General features: G+C 54.9%; 1 protein-coding gene across 6 annotated transcripts in view; it reads right to left on the bottom strand.

Moving 5' to 3' along the window:
* pik3cg (phosphatidylinositol-4,5-bisphosphate 3-kinase, catalytic subunit gamma) overlaps positions 1-24,724 on the bottom strand; it is a 111,943-nt gene that overhangs the window by 43,071 nt on the left and 44,148 nt on the right. For all 6 annotated transcript variants that reach the window (XR_010015836.1, XR_010015837.1, XM_063030927.1 and 3 more), the window contains 3 exons: positions 7,540-7,605; positions 7,223-7,448; positions 5,687-5,790 (listed from right to left, as the gene is read on the bottom strand). Coding sequence is in view for 4 of the 6 variants with exons in the window: in XM_063030927.1 (XP_062886997.1) it covers positions 5,687-5,790; positions 7,223-7,448; positions 7,540-7,605 (396 nt within the window). In the remaining 2 variants the exon portion in view is untranslated. The remainder of the gene's footprint in view (positions 1-5,686; positions 5,791-7,222; positions 7,449-7,539; positions 7,606-24,724) is intronic.

Below are 24,724 nucleotides of genomic sequence, written 5' to 3'. Positions count from 1 at the left end.
TTTAATCACACACAGGCGTGACCTACCACAGGTTTAATCTCCCACAGGTGTGACCTCCCTCAGGTTTAATCTCCCACAAGTGTGACCTCCCTCAGGTGTGACCTCCCTCACGTTTAACCCCACTCAGGTTTAATCACCCACAGGAGTGACCTCCCTCAGGTTTAATCTCCCACAGGTGTGACCTCCCTCTGGTTTAATCTCCCACAGGTTTGACCTCCCTCAGGTTTAATCTCCCACAGGTGTGACCTCCCTCAGGTTTAATCCCCCTCAGGTTTAATCTCCCACAGGTGTGAACTCTCAGGTCTAATCTCCCATATGTGTGAACTCTCTCAGGTTTAATCTCCCACAGGTGTGACCTCTCTCAGGTTTAATCTCCAACAAGTGTGACCTCCCTCTTGTTTTATCTCCCACAGGTGTGACCACGCTCAGGTTTATTCTCCTTCAGGTTTGATCTCTCACAGGTGTGACCTCCCTCAGGTTTAATACCCCTCAGGTTTAATCACCCACAGGTGTGACCTTCCTCTGGTTTAATCTCCCTCAGGTGTCACCTCTCTCAGGTTTATTCTCCCACAGGTGTGACCTCCCACAGGTGTGACCTCCCTCAGGTTTATTCCCCCTCAGGTTTATTCCCCCTCAGGTTTGATCTCCCACAGGTGTGAACTCTCTCAGGTTTAATCCACCTCAGGTTTAATCTCCCACAGGTGTGACCTCTCTCAGGTTTAATCTCCCACAGGTGTGACCTCCCTCAGGTTAAATCCCCCTCAGGTTTAATCTCCCACAGGTGTGACCACCCTCAGGTTTAATTATCCACAGGTGTGACCTTCCTCAGGTTTAATCTCCCACAGGTGTGACCATGCTCACGTTTAATCTCCCACAGGTGTGACCTCCCTCAGGTTTAATCCCCCTCAGGTTTATTCATCCACAGGTGTGACCTCCCTCAGGTTTAATTATCCACAGTTGTGACCTCTCTCAGGTTTAATCTCCCACAGGTGTGACCTCCCTCAGGTGTGACCTCCCTCACGTTTAATCTTCCACAGGTGTGACCTCCCTCAGGTTTAACCCCACTCAGGTTTAATCACCCACAGGAGTGACCTCCCTCAGGTTTAATCTCCCACAGGTGTGACCTCCCTCTGGTTTAATCTCCCACAGGTGTGACCTCCCTCTGGTTTAATCTCCCACAGGTGTGACCTCTCTCAGGTTTAATCTCCCACAGGTGTGACCTCCCTTAGGTTTAATCCCCATCAGTTTTAATCTCCCACAGGTGTGAACTCTCAGGTCTAATCTCCCACAGGTGTGACCTCCCTCAGGTTTAATCCCCCTCAGGTTTATTCATCCACAGGTGTGACCTCCCTCAGGTTTAATTATCCACAGTTGTGACCTCTCTCAGGTTTAATCTCCCACAGGTGTGACCTCCCTCAGGTTTAATCCCCCTCAGATTTAATCTCCCACAGGTGTGACCTCCCTCAGGTTTAACCCCCCTCAGGTTTAATCACCCACAGGTGTGACCTCTCTCAGGTTTAATCTCCCACAGGTGTGACCTCCCTCAGGTTTAATCCCCCTCAGATTTAATCTCCCACAGGTGTGACCTCCCTCAGGTTTATTCCCCCTCAGGTTTGATCTCCCACAGGTGTGACCTCCCTCAGGTTTAATCCCCCTCAGGTTTAATCTCCCACAGGTTTGACCACCCTCAGGTTTAATTATCCATAGGTGTGACCTTCCTCAGGTTTAATCTCCCACAGGTGTGACCATGCTCAGGTTTAATCTCCCACAGGTGTGACCTCCCTCAGGTTTAATCCCCCTCAGGTTTAATCTCCCACTGGTGTGACCTCTCTCAGGATTAATCTCCCACAGGTGTGACCTCCCTCAGGTTTAATTTTCTACAGGTGTGGCCTCTCTCAGTTTTAATCTCCCACAGGTGTGACCTCCCTCAGGTTTAATCACCCACAGGTGTGACCTCCCTCTGGTTTAATCTCCCACAGGTGTGTCCTCCCTCAGGTTTAATCTCCCACAGGTGTGTCCTCCCTCAGGTTTAATCTCCCACAGGTGTGTCCTCCCTCAGGTTTAATCTCCCACAGGTATGACCTCTCTCAGGTTTAAGTATACACAGGTGTGACCTCTCTCAGGTTTAATCCCCCACAGATGTGACCTCTCTCAGGTTTAATCTCCCTAAAGTGTGACCTCCCTCAGGTTAAATCTCCCACATGTGTGACCTCCCTCAGGTGTAATCTCCGTCAGGTTTAATGATCCACAGGTGTGACCACGCTCAGGTTTAGTCTCCCACAGGTGAGACCACCCTCAGGTTTAATCTCCCACAGGTGTGACCTCCCTCAGGTTTAATTATCCACAGTTGTGACCTCTCTCAGGTTTAGACTCCCACAGGTGTGACCCCCCTCAGGTTTAATCCCCCTCAGGTTTAATCTCCCACAGGTGTGATCTCCCTCAGGTGTGACCTCCTTCAGGTTTAATTATCCACAGGTGTGACCACGCTCAGGTTTAGTCTCCCACAGGTGAGACCACCCTCAGGTTTAATCTCCCACAGGTTTTACCACCCTTAGGTTTAATTATCCATAGGTGTGACCTTCCTGAGGTTTAATCTCCCACAGGTGTGACCACGTTCAGGTTTAATCTCCCACAGGTGTGACCTCCCTCAGGTTTAATCCCCCTCAGGTTTAATCTCCCACAGGTTTGACCTCTCTCAGGTTTAATCTCCCACAGGTGTGACCTCCCTCAGGTTTAATCTCCCACAGGTGTGACCTCCCTCAGGTTTAATCTCCCACAGGTGTGACCTCCCTCAAGTTTAAACCCCCTCAGGTTTAATCACCCACAGGTGTGACCTCCCTCTGGTTGAATTTCCCACAGGTGTGACCTCCCTCAGGTTTATTCTCCCACAGTTGTGAACTCTCTCAGGTATAATCTCCCACAGGTGTGACCACGCTCAGGTTTAATCTCCCACAGGTGTGACCACCCTCAGGTTTAATCTCCCACAGGTGTGACCACCCTCAGGTTTAATTATCCCACAGGTGTGACCTCTCTGAGGTTTAATCTCCCACACGTGTGACCTCCCTCAGGTGCGACCTCCGTCAGGTTTAATTATCAACAGGTGTGACCACCCTCAGGTTTAAATATCCACAGGTGTGACCTCTCTCAGGTTTAATGATCCACAGGTGTGACGTCCCTCAGGTTTAATCTCCCACAGGTGTGACCTCCCTCAGGTTTAATTATCCACAGGTGTGACCTCTCTCAGGTTTAATCTCCCACAGGTGTGACCTCCCTCAGGTTTAATCCCCCTCAGATTTAATCTCTCACAGGTGTGACCACCCTCAGGTTTAATTATCCACAGGTGTGACCTCCCTCAGGTTTAATCTCCCACAGGTGTGACCACGCTCACGTTTAATCTCCCACAGGTGTGACCTCCCTCAGGTTTAATCCCCCTCAGGTTTAATCACCCACAGGTGTGACCTCTCTCAGGTTTAATCTCCCACAGGTGTGACCTCCCTCTTGTTTAATCTCCCACAGGTGTGACCTCCCTCAGGTTTAATCTCCCACAGGTGTGACCTCCCTCAGGTTTAATTATCCACAGTTGTGACCTCTCTCAGGTTTAGTCTCCCACAGGTGTGACCTCCCTCAGGTGTGACCTCCGTCAGGTTTAATGATCCACAGGTGTGACCACGCTCAGGTTTAGTCTCCCACAGGTGAGACCACCCTCAGGTGTGACCTCCCTCAGGTTTAATTATCCACAGGTGTGACCTCTCTCAGGTTTAATCTCCCACAGGTGTGACCTCCCTCAGGTTTAATCCCCCTCAGGTTTAATCTCCCACAGGTGTGACCTCCCTCAGGTGTGACATCCCTCAGGTTTAATTATCCACAGGTGTGACCACGCTCAGGTTTAGTCTCCCACAGGTGAGACCACCCTCAGGTTTAATCTCCCACAGGTTTTACCACCCTTAGGTTTAATTATCCATAGGTGTGACCTTCCTGAGGTTTAATCTCCCACAGGTGTGACCACGTTCAGGTTTAATCTCCCACAGGTGTGACCTCCCTCAGGTTTAATCCCCCTCAGGTTTAATCTCCCACAGGTTTGACCTCTCTCAGGTTTAATCTCCCACAGGTGTGACCTCCCTCAGGTTTAATTTTCTGCAGGTGTGACCTCTCTCAGGTTTAATCTCCCACAGGTGTGACCTCCCTCAGGTTTAAACCCCCTCAGGTTTAATCACCCACAGGTGTGACCTCCCTCTGGTTGAATCTCCCACAGGTGTGACCTCTCTCAGGTTTAATCTCCCACAGGTATGACCTCCCTCTGGTTTAATCTCCCATAGGTGTGACCACGCTCAGGTTTAGTCTCCCACAGGTGAGACCACCCTCAGGTTTAATCTCCCACAGGTGTGACTACTCTCAGGTTTAAATATCCACAGGTGTGACCTCTCTGAGGTTTAATCTCCCACACGTGTGACCTCCCTCAGGTGCGACCTCCGTCAGGTTTAATTATCAACAGGTGTGACCACCCTCAGGTTTAAATATCCACAGGTGTGACCTCTCTCAGGTTTAATGATCCACAGGTGTGACGTCCCTCAGGTTTAATCTCCCACAGGTGTGACCTCCCTCAGGTTTAATTATCCACAGTTGTGACCTCTCTCAGGTTTAGTCTCCCACAGGTGTGACCTCCCTCAGGTTTAATCCCCCTCAGGTTTAATCTCCCACAGGTTTGACCACCCTCAGGTTTAATTATCCACAGGTGTGACCTTCCTCAGGTTTAATCTCCCACAGGTGTGACCATGCTCAGGTTTAATCTCCCACAGGTGTGACCTCCCTCAGGTTTAATCCCCCTCAGGTTTAATCTCCCACAGGTGTGACCTCTCTCAGGTTTAATCTCCCACAGGTGTGACCTCCCTCAGGTTTAATTATCCACAGGTGTGACCTCCCTCAGGTTTAATCTCCCACAGGTGTGACCTCCCTCAGGTTTAATTATCCACAGTTGTGACCTCTCTCAGGTTTAGTCTCCCACAGGTGTGACCTCCCTCAGGTTTAATCCCCCTCAGGTTTAATCTCCCACAGGTGTGACCACCCTCAGGTTTAATTATCCACAGGTGTGACCTTCCTCAGGTTTAATCTCCCACAGGTGTGACTACTCTCAGGTTTAATCTCCCACAGGTGTGACCTCCCTCAGGATTAATCCCCCTCAGGTTTAATCTCCCACAGGTGTGACCTCTCTCAGGATTAATCTCCCACAGGTGTGACCTCCCTCAGGTTTAATTTTCTACAGGTGTGACGTCCCTCAGGTTTAATCTCCCACAGGTGTGACCTCCCTCAGGTTTAATTATCGACAGTTGTGACCTCTCTCAGGTTTAGTCTCCCACAGGTGTGACCTCCCTCAGGTTTAATCTCCCACAGATGTGACCTCCCTGTGGTTTAATCTCCCACAGGTGTGAACTCTCTCAGGTTTAATCTCCCACAGGTGTGACCTCCCTCAGGTTTAATCTCCCACAGGTGTGACCACGCTCAGGTTTAATCTCCCACAGGTGTGACCTCCCTCAGGTTTAATCTCCCACAGGTGTGACCTCCCTCAGGTTAATTATCCACAGGTGTGACCACGCTCAGGTTTAATCTCCCACAGGTGTGACCACCCTCAGGTTTAATCTCCCACAGGTGTGACCTCTTTCAGGTTTAATCCCCCACAGGTGTGACCTACCACAAGTGCACCAGCACGTAGACCAGGATCATATGGAACCCGGAAATCTTCTGGGAAATCGGTGGATTGGAGTTTCTCCAGCTTTTGCCTTAACTGCAGGATGGCTACAAATAAAATGGATTCAGTTAAGCACTGCACAGCATTTCTGAAGGCAGTTCTGACTTCACAACTGCTGTCTCAGTCGATATCGCTCTCCACTGAGCATGTGGCTTGGACAGGACATTTCAAATCGATATTTCAGTGCAGCACTCTGGCAGTTCTGTACCTGTGGCATGCCTTCAAAAGTACTTAAACTGAGGCCCCGTCTACTCTGTTAGACGGCTATTAAAGATCTCCTAAAAAGAAGGAGGATGTTAGCATTTTCAACCATCTTAATGAAACAAATAATCTTGTCACGATTATATTGCTGATGGGGTACAAGTTGGCCCGTGAGTTTCTTACAGACATTTGAACAATATTGCATTTACCCAAAGCTATGTAGGGACGTGACTTTCAAAGTACTGAAAGATAGTTAGATCTGGGGGTATTTGTAGTGCTCGGTTTGTGCTGAATTCAATGCATTGTGTTTCTCCCTTTCCTTTATGAATTTATATCCCAGTCCATACGCTGAGAGAAGTTATTCAGATCATCTCAGCAGTGCTGACACTTTGGACGAATAATCCAACTAGCATCATCTCCTGTCTTGAACCTGAACTGTTAGTTGTCACTCCTTCCACAGATACTGCCTGATCTGAGAACTACTTCATTCATTTTCAGTTTCCCAGTTCCTTGTTTACAATTCTGCCAGGTTCATTTTCTGATGAGTTTAGATTGTCCTTAAAAACCTCAGAATATAAGAAGTACGAGGAGGAGTAGATCAATTAGCTCCACCATTGAATGAAATCGTGCCTGATCTCACTGTGAACTCAACCCCACTTACCTACCTTTTCCCAAAAACTTAATACCCCTATTATGCAAAAATCTTTCTAACTCTGCCTTAAATATATTTAATAAGGTAGCCTCTACTGCTTCCTTGGGCAGGGAGTTCTGATTAGACCATACTTCCTCTTCCTTTAAAATAAGTCTTTCTATCTATTCCAAGGTGAGTTTTAGGAAACACTATATGAGATTGTAGGAGTTCAATTTAATTCCCAGAATTCTAACACCTAGTGATGGGAGACACCATTGTTCTCTTAGTTTGGACTAGACTTAATCATTTTCCAAAATGAGGAATATTCATTGTATAACCGGTTGCACTCTTCACTGCAGACTAACCACCTGATAAATTTTGATACAAGCACACAATTGAAGTTAAAGAGGCAGTCTAAACTTTCAGATCAATTTACTCATCAAACAGTGTCTATCTAAACAACTTCTCAATACAATAGAACTCATGAAGGGAACTAGAGCAATACCTCCCACCGAAGGCAGGAATATTCTTCAAATAGCAGTGTCAAGAATGGTTACACAATATAGATTTTATGTGTGAAATTAATCTCCAGTGATTGCCGAAAGAATTATTGTATCATCACTTGCAGCCAAAGATGGTCAATGTACCTTGAGCTGACACGTCATATTTCTCAGCAGTGACATTCTTTATCTCCAGTATCACTTTGTGCAGGGTTTCCATCACCTGAACCTGCTTCCTGAAGTCTCTCAGCATAGCAGCGCCACAGCCTCGCAGGTAGGCCTCCAGGATGACTGCGTACCGCTGGCAATAGTGCAACGATCCAGCCACTTCACTTCTCAAAAACCAGAAAAGAAAATGGCCGATGCATTTACTCTAGGGAGCAAGAGATTTCTCACTTAAATTCTGCGAGGAATAAAAATGAAAGATGTTCTTACAAACTGGCAATCAGCAATTCAATACTCACTCTTAATGCTCTTTTCAGGAGAAATCGTGCAAGGGCACTGTCATGGTAGGGCTCGAACTTGACTGCCTGAAATCAGATTGAAGTAACATTCGAGTCAGTAGATGCTGTGCAGCAAGGGTTGCAAAATGAAAATAACCATGCACTTCAACGTAGTGAGAGTCAAGATGATTGGGGGGGTCTGTGTTACACAGAACATGGGTGTGTCAGTCTCACAGTGAGGGGTGTGGGGTGTCAGTCTCACAGTGAGGGGTGTGTCAGTGTTACAGTGAGGGGTGTGGGGTGTGTCAGTGTCACAGTGACGGGTGTGGGGTGTGTCGGTGTCACATGAGGGGTGTGGGGTGTGTCGGTGTCACAGTGAGGGGTGTGGGGTGTGTCAGTCACACAGTGAGGGGTGTGGGGTGTGTCGGTGTCACAGTGACGGGTGTGGGGTGTGTCGGTGTTAGAGTGAGGGGTGTGAGGTGTGTCGGTGTTACAGTGAGGGGTGTGTCAGTGTCACAGTGAGGGGTGTGTGGTGTGTCGGTGTCACAGTGAGGGGTGTGGGGTGTGTCAGTGTCACAGTGAAGGGTGTGGGGTGTGTCAGTGTCACAGTGAGGGGTGTGGGGTGTGTCAGTGTCACAGTGAGGGGTGTGGGGTGTGTCAGTGTCACAGTGAAGGGTGTGGGGTGTGTCGGTGTCACAGTGAGGGGTGTGGGGTGTGTCAGTGTCACAGTGAGGGGTGTGGGGTGTGTCAGTGTCACAGTGAAGGGTGTGGGGTGTGTCGGTGTCACAGTGAGGGGTGTGTCAGTGTCACAGTGAGGGGTGTGGGGTGTGTCAGTGTCACAGTGAAGGGTGTGGGGTGTGTCAGTGTCACAGTGATGGGTGCGGGGTGTGTCAGTGTCACAGTGAGGGGTGTGGGGTGTGTCAGTGTCACAGTGACGGGTGTGGGGTGTGTCGGTGTCACATGAGGGGTGTGGGGTGTGTCGGTGTCACAGTGACGGGTGTGGGGTGTGTCGGTGTCACATGAGGGGTGTGGGGTGTGTCAGTGTCACAGTGACGGGTGTGGGGTGTGTCGGTGTCACATGAGGGGTGTGGGGTGTGTCGGTGTCACAGTGAGGGGTGTGGGGTGTGTCAGTCACACAGTGAGGGGTGTGGGGTGTGTCGGTGTCACAGTGACGGGTGTGGGGTGTGTCGGTGTTAGAGTGAGGGGTGTGAGGTGTGTCGGTGTTACAGTGAGGGGTGTGTCAGTGTCACAGTGAGGGGTGTGTGGTGTGTCGGTGTCACAGTGAGGGGTGTGGGGTGTGTCAGTGTCACAGTGAGGGCTGTGTGGTGTGTCGGTGTCACAGTGAGTGGTGTGGGGTGTGTCGGTGTCACAGTGAGGGGTGTGTGGTGTGTCGGTGTCACAGTGAGGGGTGTGTGGTGTGTCGGTGTCACAGTGAGGAGTGTGGGGTGTGTCGGTGTCACAGTGAGGGGTGTGGGGTGTGTCAGTGTCACAGTGAGAGGTGTGGGGTGTGTCAGTGTTACAGTGTGGGGTGTGTCAGTGTCACAGTGAGGGGTGTGGGGTGTGTCGGTGTCACAGTGATGGGTGTGGGGTGTGTCAGAGTCACAGTGAGGGGTGTGGGGTGTGTCAGTGTCACAGTGAGGGGTGTGGGGTGTGTCAGTGTCACAGTGAAGGGTGTGGGGTGTGTCAGTGTCACAGTGAGGGGTGTGGGGTGTGTCAGTGTCACAGTGATGGGTGTGGGGTGTGTCGGTGTCACAGTGAGGGGTGTGGGGTGTGTCGGTGTCACAGTGATGGGTGTGGGGTGTGTCGGTGTCACAGTGAAGGGTGTGGGGTGTGTCAGTGTCACAGTGATGGGTGTGGGGTGTGTCGGTGTCACAGTGAAGGGTGTGGGGTGTGTCGGTGTCACAGTGAGGGGTGTGTCAGTGTCACAGTGAGGGGTGTGGGGTGTGTCAGTGTCACAGTGAGGGGTGTGAGGTGTGTCAGTGTCACAGTGAAGGGTGTGGGGTGTGTCAGTGTCACAGTGAGGGGTGTGGGGTGTGTCAGTGTCACAGTGAAGGGTGTGGGGTGTGTCGGTGTCACAGTGAGGGGTGTGGGGTGTGTCAGTGTCACAGTGATGGGTGTGGGGTGTGTCGGTGTCACAGTGAGGGGTGTGGGGTGTGTCGGTGTCACAGTGATGGGTGTGGGGTGTGTCGGTGTCACAGTGAAGGGTGTGGGGTGTGTCAGTGTCACAGTGATGGGTGTGGGGTGTGTCGGTGTCACAGTGAAGGGTGTGGGGTGTGTCGGTGTCACAGTGAGGGGTGTGTCAGTGTCACAGTGAGGGGTGTGGGGTGTGTCAGTGTCACAGTGAGGGGTGTGAGGTGTGTCAGTGTCACATGAGGGGTGTGGGGTGTGTCGGTGTCAGGGTGAGGGGTGTGGGGTGTGTCAGTGTCACGGTGAGGGGTGTGGGGTGTGTCAGTGTCAGGGTGAGGGGTGTGGGGTGTGTCAGTGTTACAGTGAGGGGTGTGGGGTGTGTCAGTGTCAGGGTGAGGGGTGTGGGGTGTGTCAGTGTCACAGTGAGGGGTGTGGGGTGTGTCAGTGTCACATGAGGGGTGTGGGGTGTGTCAGTGTCACAGTGAGGGGTGTGGGGTGTGTCAGTGTCACAGTGAGGGGTGTGTCAGTGTCACAGTGAGGGGTGTGGGGTGTGTCAGTGTCACAGTGATGGGTGTGGGGTGTGTCAGTGTCACAGTGAGGGGTGTGGGGTGTGTCAGTGTCACAGTGATGGGTGTGGGGTGTGTCGGTGTCACAGTGAAGGGTGTGGGGTGTGTCGGTGTCACAGTGAGGGGTGTGTCAGTGTCACAGTGAGGGGTGTGGGGTGTGTCAGTGTCACAGTGATGGGTGTGGGGTGTGTCGGTGTCACAGTGAAGGGTGTGGGGTGTGTCGGTGTCACAGTGAGGGGTGTGGGGTGTGTCAGTGTTTACAGTCAGGGTTTGGGGTGTGTCAGTGTCACAGTGAGGGGTGTGGTGTGTGTCAGTGTTTACAGTCAGGGTTTGGGGTGTGTCAGTGTCACAGTGAGGGGTGTGGTGTGTGTCAGTGTTTACAGTCAGGGTTTGGGGTGTGTCGGTGTCACAGTGAAGGGTGTGGGGTGTGTCGGTGTCACAGTGAGGGGTGTGGGGTGTGTCAGTGTTTACAGTCAGGGTTTGGGGTGTGTCAGTGTCACAGTGAGGGGTGTGGTGTGTGTCAGTGTTTACAGTCAGGGTTTGGGGTGTGTCAGTGTCACAGTGAGGGGTGTGGGGTGTGTCGGTGTCACAGTGAGGGGTGTGGGGTGTGTCAGTGTCACAGTGATGGGTGTGGGGTGTGTCGGTGTCACAGTGAAGGGTGTGGGGTGTGTCGGTGTCACAGTGAGGGGTGTGGGGTGTGTCACTGTCACAGTGAGGGGTGTGGGGTGTGTCAGTGTCACAGTGAGGGGTGTGGGGTGTGTCAGTGTCACAGTGAAGGGTGTGGGGTGTGTCGGTGTCACAGTGAGGGGTGTGACAATGTCACAGTGAGGGGTGTGGGGTGTGTCAGTGTCACAGTGAAGGGTGTGGGGTGTGTCGGTGTCACAGTGATGGGTGTGGGGTGTGTCGGTGTCACAGTGAAGGGTGTGGGGTGTGTCGGTGTCACAGTGAAGGGTGTGGGGTGTGTCGGTGTCACAGTGAGGGGTGTGGGGTGTGTCGGTGTCACAGTGAGGGGTGAGGGGTGTGTCAGTGTCACAGTGAGGGGTGTGGGGTGTGTCAGTGTCACAGTGAAGGGTGAGGGGTGTGTCAGTGTCACAGTGAGGGGTGTGTGGTGTGTCGGTGTCACAGTGAGGGGTGTGGGGTGTGTCAGTGTCACAGTGAGGGGTGTGGGGTGTGTCAGTGTCACAGTGAAGGGTGTGGGGTGTGTCAGTGTCACAGTGAGGGGTGTGGGGTGTGTCAGTGTCACAGTGAGGAGTGTGGGGTGTGTCGGTGTCACAGTGAGGGGTGTGTCAGAGTCACAGTGAGGAGTGTGAGGTGTGTCAGTGTCACAGTGAGGGGTGTGGGGTGTGTCGGTGTCACAGTGAGGGGTGTGGGGTGTGTCGGTGTCACAGTGAGAGGTGTGGGGTGTGTCGGTGTCACAGTGAGGGGTGTGGGGTGTGTCGGTGTCACAGTGAGGGGTGCGGAATTTGTCGGTGTCATGGTGTGGGGTGTGTCGTCACATTAAGCGGTGTGTCAGTGTCACAGTGAGGGGTGTGGGGTGTGTCAGTGTCACAGTGAGAGGTGCGGGCTGTGTCGTTGTCACATTGAGCGGTGTGTCAGTGTCACAGTGAGGGGTGTGGGGTGTGTCAGTGTCACAGTGAGGGGTTTGGGGTGTGTCAGTGTCACAGTGAGGGGTGTGGGGTGTGTCGGTGTCACAGTGAGAGGTGTGGGGTGTGTCGGTGTCACAGTGAGGGGTGTGGGGTGTGTCGGTGTCACAGTGATAGATGTGGGCTGTGTCAGTGTCACAGTGAGAGGTGTGGGCTGTGTCAGTGTCACAGTGAGAGGTGTGGGCTGTGTCAGTGTCACAGTGAGGGGTGAGGGGTGTGTCAGTGTCACAGTGATAGATGTGGGCTGTGTCAGTGTCACAGTGAGAGGTGTGGGCTGTGTCAGTGTCACAGTGAGGGGTGAGGGGTGTGTCAGTGTCACAGTGATAGATGTGGGCTGTGTCAGTGTCACAGTGAGAGGTGTGGGCTGTGTCAGTGTCACAGTGAGGGGTGAGGGGTGTGTCAGTGTCACAGTGATGGGTGCGGGGTTTGTCAGTGTCACAGTGAGAGGTGTGGGCTGTGTCAGTGTCACAGTGAGGGGTGTGGGGTGTATCAGTGTAACAGTGAAGGGTGTGGGGTGTGTCAGTGTCACAGTGATAGGTGTGGGGTGTGTCGGTGTCACAGTGAGAGGTGTGGGGTGTGTCGGTGTCACAGTGATGGGTGTGGGGTGTGTCGGTGTCACAGTGAGGGGTGTGTCGGTGTCACAGTGAGGGGTGTGTCAGAGTCACAGTGAGGAGTGTGAGGTGTGTCAGTGTCACAGTGAGGGGTGTGGGGTGTGTCGGTGTTACAGTGTGGGGTGTGTCAGTGTCACAGTGAGGGGTGTGGGGTGTGTCGGTGTCACAGTGAGGGGTGTGGGGTGTGTCGGTGTTACAGTGTGGGGTTGGTCAGTGTCACAGTGAGGAGTGTGGGGTGTGTCGGTGTCACATGAGGGGTGTGGGTGTGTCGGTGTTACACTGTGGGGTGTGTCAGTGTCACAGTGAGGAGTGTGGGTGTGTCGGTGTTACTGTGAGGGGTGTGGGGTGTGTCGGTGTCACAGTGAGGAGTGTGTGGTGTGTCGGTGTCACAGTGAGGAGTGTGGGGTGTGTCCGTGTTACAGTGAGGGGTGTGGGGTGTGTTGGTGTCACAGTGAGGGGTGTGGGGTGTGTCCGTGTTACAGTGAGCGTGTGGGGTGTGTCAGTGTCACAGTGAGCCGTTTGGGGTGTGTCGGTGTCACATGAGGGGTGTGGGTGTGTCGGTGTTACACTGTGGGGTGTGTCAGTGTCACAGTGAGGTGTGTGTGGTGTGTCAGTGTCACAGTGAGGGGTGTGGGGTGTGTCGGTGTCACAGTGTGGGGTGTGTCAGTGTCACAGTGAGGGGTGTGTCAGCGTCACAGTGAGGGTTGAGGGGTGTGTCAGTATCACAGTGAGGGTGTGGGGTGTGTCAGTGTCACAGTGAGGGTTGAGGGGTGTGTCAGTGTCACAGTGAGGAGTGTGTGGTGTGTCAGTGTCACAGTGAGGGGTGAGGGGTGTGTCAGTGTCACAATGAGGGTGTGGGGTTTATCAGTGTCACGGTCTGGGGTGTGTCGGTGTCACAGTGAGGGGTGTGGGGTGTGTCGGTGTCATAGTGAGGGGTGTGTCAGTGTCACAATGAGGGTGTGGGGTTTATCAGTGTCACGGTGCGGGGCGTATCAGTGTTACAGTGTCGGGTGTGGGGTGTGTGTCAGTGTCACTGAGAGGTGCGGAGTGTGTCAGTGTCACAGTGAGAGGTGTGGGGTGTGTCAGTTTCACAGTGCGGGGCGTATCAGTGTTACAGTGAGAGGTGTGGGGTGTGTCAGTGTCACAGTGAGAGGTGTGGGGTGTGTCAGTTTCACAGTGCGGGGCGTATCAGTGTTACAGTGAGGGGTGTGGGGTGTGTGTCAGTGTCACTGAGAGGTGTGGGGTGTGTCAGTGTCACAGTGAAGGGTGTGGGGTGTGTCAGTGTCACAGTGAGGGTGTGGGGTGTGTCAGTGTCACAGTGAGGGGTGTGGGGTGTGTGTCAGTGTCACTGAGAGGTGTGGTGTGTGTCAGTGTCACAGTGAGCGTGTGGGGTGTGTCAGTGTCACAGTGAGGGGTGAGGGGTTTGTCAGTGTCACAGTGACGGGTGTGGGGTGTGTCAGTGTCACAGTGAGGGGTGAGGGGTTTGTCAGTGTCACAGTGACGGGTGTGGGGTGTGTCGGTGTCACGGTGAGGGGTGTGTCGTTGTCACATTGAGGGGTGTGTCAGTGTCACAGTGAGGGGTGTGTCGGTGTCACTGTGGGGTGTGTCAGTGTCACAGGGGTGTGGGGTGTGTCAGTGTCACAGGGGTGTGGGGTGTGTCGGTGTCACGGTGAGGGGTGTGTCGGTGTCACTGTGGGGTGTGTCAGTGTCACAGGGGTGTGGGGTGTGTCAGTGTCACAGGGGTGTGGGGTGTGTCAGTGTTACAGTGAGGGGTGTGGGGTGTGTCAGTGTCATAGTGAGGGGTGTGGGGTGTGTCATTGTCACATTGAGGGGTGTGTCAGTGTCACAGTGAGAGGTGTGGTGTGTGTCAGTGTCACAGTGAGGGGTGTGGGGTGTGTCGGTGTCACAGTGAGGGGTGAGGGGTGTGTCAGTGTCACAGTGAGGAGTGTGTGGTGTGTCAGTGTCACAGTGAGGGGTGTGTCAGTGTCACAATGAGGGTGTGGGGTTTATCAGTGTCACGGTGTGGGGTGTGTCGGTGTCACAGTGAGGGGTGTGGGGTGTGTCCGTATCACAGTGAGGGGTGTGTCAGTGTCACAATGAGGGTGTGGGGTTTATCAGTGTCACGGTACGGGGCGTATCAGTGTTACAGTGAGGGGTGTGGGGTGTGTCGGTGTCACAGTGAGAGGTGTGGGGTGTGTCGGTGTCACAGTGAGAGGTGTGGGGTGTGTCAGTGTCACAGTGAGGGGTGAGGGGTGTATCAGTGTCACAGTGAGAGGTCTGGGCTGTGTCAGTGTCACAGTGAGGGGTGTGTCAGTGTCACAGTGAGGGGTGAGAGGTGTGTCGGTGTCACAGTGAAGGGTGTGGGGTGTGTCAGTGTTTACAGTGAGGGGTGTGGGGTGTGTCAGTGTCACTGAGAGGTGTGGGGTGTGTCGGTGTCACAGTGAGGGGTGTGGGGTGTGTCAGTGTCACAGTGAGAGGTGTGGGGTGTGTCGGTGTCACAGTGAGGGGTGTGGGGTGTGTCAGTGTCACAGTGAGGGGTGTGGGGTGTGTCAGTGTCACAGTGAGAGGTGTGGGGTGTGTCGGTGTCACAGTGAGGGGTGTGGGGTGTGTCCGTGTCACAGTGAGAGGTGTGGGGTGTGTCGGTGTCACAGTGAGGGGTGTGGGGTGTGTCCGTGTCACAGTGAGAGGTGTGGGGTGTGTCAGTGTCACAGTGAAGGGTGTGGGGTGTGTCCGTGTCACAGTGAGAGGTGTGGGGTGTGTCAGTGTCACAGTGAAGGGTGTGGGGTGTGTCGGTGTCACAGTGAGGGGTGTGGGGTGTGTCGGTGTCACAGTGACGGGTGTGGGGTTTGTCAGTGTCACAGTGAGAGGTGTGGGGTGTGTCAGTGTCACAGTGAGAGGTGTGGGGTGTGTCAGTTTCACAGTGCGGGGCGTATCAGTGTTATAGTGAGGTGTGTGGGGTGTGTGTCAGTGTCACTGAGAGGTGTGTGGTGTGTCGGTGTCACAATGAGGGGTGAGGGGTGTGGGGTGTGTCAGTGTCACAGTGAAGGGTGTGGGGTGTGTCGGTGTCACAGTGAGGGGTGTGGGGTGTGTCGGTGTTACAGTGTGGGGTGTGTCAGTGTCACAGTGAGGGGTGTGGGGTGTGTCGGTGTCACAGTGAGGAGTGTGTGGTGTGTCAGTGTCGGGGTGAGGGGTGTGTCAGTGTCACGGTGAGGGGTGTGTCAGTGTCACAATGAGGGTGTGGGGTTTATCAGTGTCACGGTGTGGGGTGTGTCGGTGTCACAGTGAGGGGTGTGGGGTGTGTCGGTGTCACAGTGAGGGGTGTGTCAGTGTCACAATGAGGGTGTGGGGTTTATCAGTGTCACAGTGTGGGGCGTATCAGTGTTACAGTGTCGGGTGTGCGGTGTGTGTCAGTGTCACTGAGAGGTGCGGGGTGTGTCAGTGTCACAGTGAGGGTGTGGGGTGTGTCAGTGTCACGGTGCGGGGCATATCAGTGTTACAGTGAGGGGTGTGGGGTGTGTCGGTGTCACTGTGGGGTGTGTCAGTGTCACAGGGGTGTGGGGTGTGTCAGTGTTACAGTGAGGGGTGTGGGGTGTGTCAGTGTCATAGTGAGGGGTGTGGGGTGTGTCATTGTCACATTGAGGGGTGTGTCAGTGTCACAGTGAGAGGTGTGGTGTGTGTCAGTGTCACAGTGAGGGGTGTGGGGTGTGTCGGTGTCACAGTGAGGGGTGAGGGGTGTGTCAGTGTCACAGTGAGGAGTGTGTGGTGTGTCAGTGTCACAGTGAGGGGTGTGTCAGTGTCACAATGAGGGTGTGGGGTTTATCAGTGTCACGGTGTGGGGTGTGTCGGTGTCACAGTGAGGGGTGTGGGGTGTGTCCGTATCACAGTGAGGGGTGTGTCAGTGTCACAATGAGGGTGTGGGGTTTATCAGTGTCACGGTGCGGGGCGTATCAGTGTTACAGTGAGGGGTGTGGGGTGTGTCGGTGTCACAGTGAGAGGTGTGGGGTGTGTCGGTGTCACAGTGAGAGGTGTGGGGTGTGTCAGTGTCACAGTGAGGGGTGAGGGGTGTATCAGTGTCACAGTGAGAGGTGTGGGGTGTGTCAGTGTCACAGTGAGGGGTGTGTCAGTGTCACAGTGAGGGGTGAGAGGTGTGTCGGTGTCACAGTGAAGGGTGTGGGGTGTGTCAGTGTTTACAGTGAGGGGTGTGGGGTGTGTCAGTGTCACAGTGAGAGGTGTGGGGTGTGTCGGTGTCACAGTGAGGGGTGTGGGGTGTGTCAGTGTCACAGTGAGGGGTGTGGGGTGTGTCAGTGTCACAGTGAGAGGTGTGGGGTGTGTCAGTGTCATCGGTGTCACAGTGAGAGGTGTGGGGTGTGTCGGTGTCACAGTGAGGGGTGTGGGGTGTGTCCGTGTCACAGTGAGAGGTGTGGGGTGTGTCAGTGTCACAGTGAAGGGTGTGTGGTGTGTCCGTGTCACAGTGAGAGGTGTGGGGTGTGTCAGTGTCACAGTGAGGGGTGTGTCAGTGTCACAGTGAGGGGTGAGAGGTGTGTCGGTGTCACAGTGAAGGGTGTGGGGTGTGTCAGTGTTTACAGTGAGGGGTGTGGGGTGTGTCAGTGTCACAGTGAGAGGTGTGGGGTGTGTCGGTGTCACAGTGAGGGGTGTGGGGTGTGTCAGTGTCACAGTGAGGGGTGTGGGGTGTGTCAGTGTCACAGTGAGAGGTGTGGGGTGTGTCAGTGTCACAGTGAGAGGTGTGGGGTGTGTCGGTGTCACAGTGAGGGGTGTGGGGTGTGTCCGTGTCACAGTGAGAGGTGTGGGGTGTGTCGGTGTCACAGTGAGAGGTGTGGGGTGTGTCGGTGTCACAGTGAGGGGTGTGGGGTGTGTCCGTGTCACAGTGAGAGGTGTGGGGTGTGTCAGTGTCACAGTGAAGGGTGTGTGGTGTGTCCGTGTCACAGTGAGAGGTGTGGGGTGTGTCAGTGTCACAGTGAAGGGTGTGGGGTGTGTCGGTGTCACAGTGAGGGGTGTGTCGGTGTCACAGTGACGGGTGTGGGGTTTGTCAGTGTCACAGTGAGAGGTGTGGGGTGTGTCAGTGTCACAGTGAGAGGTGTGGGGTGTGTCAGTTTCACAGTGCGGGGCGTATCAGTGTTATAGTGAGGTGTGTGGGGTGTGTGTCAGTGTCACTGAGAGGTGTGTGGTGTGTCGGTGTCACAATGAGGGGTGAGGGGTGTGTCAGTGTCACAGTGAAGGGTGTGGGGTTTGTCAGTGTCACAGTGAGAGGTGTGGGGTGTGTCAGTGTCACAGTGAAGGGTGTGGGGTGTGTCGGTGTCACAGTGAGGGGTGTGGGGTGTGTCGGTGTTACAGTGTGGGGTGTGTCAGTGTCACAGTGAGGGGTGTGGGGTGTGTCGGTGTCACAGTGAGGAGTGTGTGGTGTGTCAGTGTCACAGTGAGGGGTGAGGGGTGTGTCAGTGTCACGGTGAGGGGTGTGTCAGTGTCACAATGAGGGTGTGGGGTTTATCAGTGTCACGGTGTGGGGTGTGTCGGTGTCACAGTGAGGGGTGTGGGGTGTGTCGGTGTCACAGTGAGGGGTGTGTCAGTGTCACAATGAGGGTGTGGGGTTTATCAGTGTCACAGTGCGGGGCGTATCAGTGTTACAGTGTCGGGTGTGCGGTGTGTGTCAGTGTCACTGAGAGGTGCGGGGTGTGTCAGTGTCACAGTGAGGGTGTGGGGTGTGTCAGTGTCACGGTGCGGGGCATATCAGTGTTACAGTGAGGGGTGTGGGGTGTGTCAGTGTCACTGAGAGGTGTGGGGTGTGTCAGTGTCACAGTGAGAGGTGTGGGTTGTGTCAGTTTCACAGTGCGGGGCGTATCAGTGTTATAGTGAGGTGTGTGGGGTGTGTGTCAGTGTCACTGAGAGGTGTGTGGTGTGTCGGTGTCACAATGAGGGGTGAGGGGTGTGGGGTGTGTCAGTGTCACAGTGAAGGGTGTGGGGTTTGTCAGTGTCACAGTGATGGGTGTGGGGTTTGTCAGTGTCACAGTGACGGGTGTGGGGTGTGTCGGTGTCACACTGAGGGGTGTGGGGTGTTTCGGTGTCACAGTGAGGGGTGTGTCGGTGTCACATGAGGGGTGTGGGGTGTGTCGGTGTCACAGTGAGGAGTGTGGGGTGTGTCGGTGTTACAGTGTGGGGTGTGTCAGTGTCACAGTGAGGGGTGTGGGGTGTGTCGGTGTTACAGTGTGGGGTGTGTCGGTATCACATGAGGGGTGTGGGTGTGTCGGTGTCACAGTGAGGGGTGTGTTGTGTGTCGGTGTCACAGTGAGGGGTGAGGGGTGTGTCGGTGTCACAGTGAGGAGTGTGGGGTGTGTCAGTGTCACAGTGAGGGGTGTGGGGTGTGTCGGTGTCACAGTGAGGAGTGTGTGGTGTGTCAGTGTCACAGTGAGGGGTGAGGGGTGTGTCAGTGTCACAGTGAGGGGTGTGTCAATGTCACAGTGAGGAGTGTGTGGTGTGTCAGTGTCACAGTGTCAGTGTCACGGTGAGGGGTGTGTCAGTGTCACAATGAGGGTGTGGGGTTTATCAGTGTCACGGTGTGGGGTGTGTCGGTGTCACAGTGAGGGGTGTGGGGTGTGTCCGTATCACAGTGAGGGGTGTGGGGTGTGTCCGTATCACAGTGAGGGGTGTGTCAGTGTCACAATGAGGGTGTGGGGTTTATCAGTGTCACGGTGCGGGGCGTATCAGTGTTACTGTGTCGGGTGTGGGGTGTGTGTCAGTGTCACTGAGAGGTGCGGGGTGTGTCAGTGTCACAGTGAGAGGTGTGGGGTGTGTCAGTGTCACAGTGAGGGGTGTGGGGTGTGTCGGTGTCACAGTGAGGGGTGAGGGGTGTGTCAGTGTCACAGTGAGGAGTGTGTGGTGTGTCAGTGTCACGGTGAGGGGTGTGTCAGTGTCACAATGAGGGTGTGGGGTTTATCAGTGTCACTGTGTGGGGTGTGTCGGTGTCACAGTGAGGGGTGTGGGGTGTGTCCGTATCACAGTGAGGGGTGTGTCAGTGTCACAATGAGGGTGTGGGGTTTATCAGTGTCACAGTGCGGGGCGTATCAGTGTTACAGTGAGGGGTGTGGGGTGTGTCGGTGTCACAGTGAGAGGTGTGGGGTGTGTCAGTGTCACAGTGAAGGGTGTGGGGTGTGTCGGTGTCACAGTGAGAGGTGTGGGGTGTGTCGGTGTCACAGTGAAGGGTGTGGGGTGTGTCGGTGTCACAGTGAGGGGTGTGGGATGTGTCGGTGTCACAGTGAGGGGTGTGTCAGTGTCACAGTGAGGGGTGTGAGCTGTGTCGTTGTCACATTGAGCGGTGTGTCAGTGTCACAGTGAGGGGTGTGGGGTGTGTCGGTGTCACAGTGAGGGGTGAGGGGTGTGTCAGTGTCACAATGAGGGTGTGGGGTTTATCAGTGTCACGGTCTGGGGTGTGTCGGTGTCACAGTGAGGGGTGTGGGGTGTGTCGGTGTCATAGTGAGGGGTGTGTCAGTGTCACAATGAGGGTGTGGGGTTTATCAGTGTCACGGTGCGGGGCGTATCAGTGTTACAGTGTCGGGTGTGGGGTGTGTGTCAGTGTCACTGAGAGGTGCGGAGTGTGTCAGTGTCACAGTGAGAGGTGTGGGGTGTGTCAGTTTCACAGTGCGGGGCGTATCAGTGTTACAGTGAGAGGTGTGGGGTGTGTCAGTGTCACAGTGAGAGGTGTGGGGTGTGTCAGTTTCACAGTGCGGGGCGTATCAGTGTTACAGTGAGGGGTGTGGGGTGTGTGTCAGTGTCACTGAGAGGTGTGGGGTGTGTCAGTGTCACAGTGAAGGGTGTGGGGTGTGTCAGTGTCACAGTGAGGGTGTGGGGTGTGTCAGTGTCACAGTGAGGGGTGTGGGGTGTGTCAGTGTCCTGAGAGCTGTGGGGTGTGTCAGTGTCACAGTGAGCGTGTGGGGTGTGTCAGTGTCACAGTGAGGGGTGAGGGGTTTGTCAGTGTCACAGTGACGGGTGTGGGGTGTGTCAGTGTCACAGTGAGGGGTGAGGGGTTTGTCAGTGTCACAGTGACGGGTGTGGGGTGTGTCGGTGTCACGGTGAGGGGTGTGTCGTTGTCACATTGAGGGGTGTGTCAGTGTCACAGTGAGGGGTGTGTCGGTGTCACTGTGGGGTGTGTCAGTGTCACAGGGGTGTGGGGTGTGTCAGTGTCACAGGGGTGTGGGGTGTGTCGGTGTCACGGTGAGGGGTGTGTCGGTGTCACTGTGGGGTGTGTCAGTGTCACAGGGGTGTGGGGTGTGTCAGTGTTACAGTGAGGGGTGTGGGGTGTGTCAGTGTCATAGTGAGGGGTGTGGGGTGTGTCATTGTCACATTGAGGGGTGTGTCAGTGTCACAGTGAGAGGTGTGGTGTGTGTCAGTGTCACAGTGAGGGGTGTGGGGTGTGTCGGTGTCACAGTGAGGGGTGAGGGGTGTGTCAGTGTCACAGTGAGGAGTGTGTGGTGTGTCAGTGTCACAGTGAGGGGTGTGTCAGTGTCACAATGAGGGTGTGGGGTTTATCAGTGTCACGGTGTGGGGTGTGTCGGTGTCACAGTGAGGGGTGTGGGGTGTGTCCGTATCACAGTGAGGGGTGTGTCAGTGTCACAATGAGGGTGTGGGGTTTATCAGTGTCACGGTACGGGGCGTATCAGTGTTACAGTGAGGGGTGTGGGGTGTGTCGGTGTCACAGTGAGAGGTGTGGGGTGTGTCGGTGTCACAGTGAGAGGTGTGGGGTGTGTCAGTGTCACAGTGAGGGGTGAGGGGTGTATCAGTGTCACAGTGAGAGGTCTGGGCTGTGTCAGTGTCACAGTGAGGGGTGTGTCAGTGTCACAGTGAGGGGTGAGAGGTGTGTCGGTGTCACAGTGAAGGGTGTGGGGTGTGTCAGTGTTTACAGTGAGGGGTGTGGGGTGTGTCAGTGTCACTGAGAGGTGTGGGGTGTGTCGGTGTCACAGTGAGGGGTGTGGGGTGTGTCAGTGTCACAGTGAGAGGTGTGGGGTGTGTCGGTGTCACGGTGTGGGGTGTGTCAGTGTCACAGTGAGGGGTGTGGGGTGTGTCAGTGTCACAGTGAGAGGTGTGGGGTGTGTCGGTGTCACAGTGAGGGGTGTGGGGTGTGTCCGTGTCACAGTGAGAGGTGTGGGGTGTGTCGGTGTCACAGTGAGGGGTGTGGGGTGTGTCCGTGTCACAGTGAGAGGTGTGGGGTGTGTCAGTGTCACAGTGAAGGGTGTGGGGTGTGTCCGTGTCACAGTGAGAGGTGTGGGGTGTGTCAGTGTCACAGTGAAGGGTGTGGGGTGTGTCGGTGTCACAGTGAGGGGTGTGGGGTGTGTCGGTGTCACAGTGACGGGTGTGGGGTTTGTCAGTGTCACAGTGAGAGGTGTGGGGTGTGTCAGTGTCACAGTGAGAGGTGTGGGGTGTGTCAGTTTCACAGTGCGGGGCGTATCAGTGTTATAGTGAGGTGTGTGGGGTGTGTGTCAGTGTCACTGAGAGGTGTGTGGTGTGTCGGTGTCACAATGAGGGGTGAGGGGTGTGGGGTGTGTCAGTGTCACAGTGAAGGGTGTGGGGTTTGTCAGTGTCACAGTGAGAGGTGTGGGGTGTGTCAGTGTCACAGTGAAGGGTGTGGGGTGTGTCGGTGTCACAGTGAGGGGTGTGGGGTGTGTCGGTGTTACAGTGTGGGGTGTGTCAGTGTCACAGTGAGGGGTGTGGGGTGTGTCGGTGTCACAGTGAGGAGTGTGTGGTGTGTCAGTGTCGGGGTGAGGGGTGTGTCAGTGTCACGGTGAGGGGTGTGTCAGTGTCACAATGAGGGTGTGGGGTTTATCAGTGTCACGGTGTGGGGTGTGTCGGTGTCACAGTGAGGGGTGTGGGGTGTGTCGGTGTCACAGTGAGGGGTGTGTCAGTGTCACAATGAGGGTGTGGGGTTTATCAGTGTCACAGTGTGGGGCGTATCAGTGTTACAGTGTCGGGTGTGCGGTGTGTGTCAGTGTCACTGAGAGGTGCGGGGTGTGTCAGTGTCACAGTGAGGGTGTGGGGTGTGTCAGTGTCACGGTGCGGGGCATATCAGTGTTACAGTGAGGGGTGTGGGGTGTGTCGGTATCACTGTGGGGTGTGTCAGTGTCACAGGGGTGTGGGGTGTGTCAGTGTTACAGTGAGGGGTGTGGGGTGTGTCAGTGTCATAGTGAGGGGTGTGGGGTGTGTCATTGTCACATTGAGGGGTGTGTCAGTGTCACAGTGAGAGGTGTGGTGTGTGTCAGTGTCACAGTGAGGGGTGTGGGGTGTGTCGGTGTCACAGTGAGGGGTGAGGGGTGTGTCAGTGTCACAGTGAGGAGTGTGTGGTGTGTCAGTGTCACAGTGAGGGGTGTGTCAGTGTCACAATGAGGGTGTGGGGTTTATCAGTGTCACGGTGTGGGGTGTGTCGGTGTCACAGTGAGGGGTGTGGGGTGTGTCCGTATCACAGTGAGGGGTGTGTCAGTGTCACAATGAGGGTGTGGGGTTTATCAGTGTCACGGTGCGGGGCGTATCAGTGTTACAGTGAGGGGTGTGGGGTGTGTCGGTGTCACAGTGAGAGGTGTGGGGTGTGTCGGTGTCACAGTGAGAGGTGTGGGGTGTGTCAGTGTCACAGTGAGGGGTGAGGGGTGTATCAGTGTCACAGTGAGAGGTGTGGGCTGTGTCAGTGTCACAGTGAGGGGTGTGTCAGTGTCACAGTGAGGGGTGAGAGGTGTGTCGGTGTCACAGTGAAGGGTGTGGGGTGTGTCAGTGTTTACAGTGAGGGGTGTGGGGTGTGTCAGTGTCACAGTGAGAGGTGTGGGGTGTGTCGGTGTCACAGTGAGGGGTGTGGGGTGTGTCAGTGTCACAGTGAGGGGTGTGGGGTGTGTCAGTGTCACAGTGAGAGGTGTGGGGTGTGTCAGTGTCACAGTGAGAGGTGTGGGGTGTGTCGGTGTCACAGTGAGGGGTGTGGGGTGTGTCCGTGTCACAGTGAGAGGTGTGGGGTGTGTCGGTGTCACAGTGAGAGGTGTGGGGTGTGTCGGTGTCACAGTGAGGGGTGTGGGGTGTGTCCGTGTCACAGTGAGAGGTGTGGGGTGTGTCAGTGTCACAGTGAAGGGTGTGTGGTGTGTCCGTGTCACAGTGAGAGGTGTGGGGTGTGTCAGTGTCACAGTGAAGGGTGTGGGGTGTGTCGGTGTCACAGTGAGGGGTGTGTCGGTGTCACAGTGACGGGTGTGGGGTTTGTCAGTGTCACAGTGAGAGGTGTGGGGTGTGTCAGTGTCACAGTGAGAGGTGTGGGGTGTGTCAGTTTCACAGTGCGGGGCGTATCAGTGTTATAGTGAGGTGTGTGGGGTGTGTGTCAGTGTCACTGAGAGGTGTGTGGTGTGTCGGTGTCACAATGAGGGGTGAGGGGTGTGTCAGTGTCACAGTGAAGGGTGTGGGGTTTGTCAGTGTCACAGTGAGAGGTGTGGGGTGTGTCAGTGTCACAGTGAAGGGTGTGGGGTGTGTCGGTGTCACAGTGAGGGGTGTGGGGTGTGTCGGTGTTACAGTGTGGGGTGTGTCAGTGTCACAGTGAGGGGTGTGGGGTGTGTCGGTGTCACAGTGAGGAGTGTGTGGTGTGTCAGTGTCACAGTGAGGGGTGAGGGGTGTGTCAGTGTCACGGTGAGGGGTGTGTCAGTGTCACAATGAGGGTGTGGGGTTTATCAGTGTCACGGTGTGGGGTGTGTCGGTGTCACAGTGAGGGGTGTGGGGTGTGTCGGTGTCACAGTGAGGGGTGTGTCAGTGTCACAATGAGGGTGTGGGGTTTATCAGTGTCACAGTGCGGGGCGTATCAGTGTTACAGTGTCGGGTGTGCGGTGTGTGTCAGTGTCACTGAGAGGTGCGGGGTGTGTCAGTGTCACAGTGAGGGTGTGGGGTGTGTCAGTGTCACGGTGCGGGGCATATCAGTGTTACAGTGAGGGGTGTGGGGTGTGTCAGTGTCACTGAGAGGTGTGGGGTGTGTCAGTGTCACAGTGAGAGGTGTGGGTTGTGTCAGTTTCACAGTGCGGGGCGTATCAGTGTTATAGTGAGGTGTGTGGGGTGTGTGTCAGTGTCACTGAGAGGTGTGTGGTGTGTCGGTGTCACAATGAGGGGTGAGGGGTGTGGGGTGTGTCAGTGTCACAGTGAAGGGTGTGGGGTTTGTCAGTGTCACAGTGATGGGTGTGGGGTTTGTCAGTGTCACAGTGACGGGTGTGGGGTGTGTCGGTGTCACACTGAGGGGTGTGGGGTG

The sequence above is a fragment of the Mobula hypostoma genome, chromosome 22 (genome assembly GCF_963921235.1).
Source record: "Mobula hypostoma chromosome 22, sMobHyp1.1, whole genome shotgun sequence".
NCBI classification, from domain to species: domain Eukaryota; kingdom Metazoa; phylum Chordata; class Chondrichthyes; order Myliobatiformes; family Myliobatidae; genus Mobula; species Mobula hypostoma.
The sequence above is the reverse complement of the archived record's forward strand: the minus strand, read 5'-3'. Positions and strand labels throughout refer to the sequence as shown.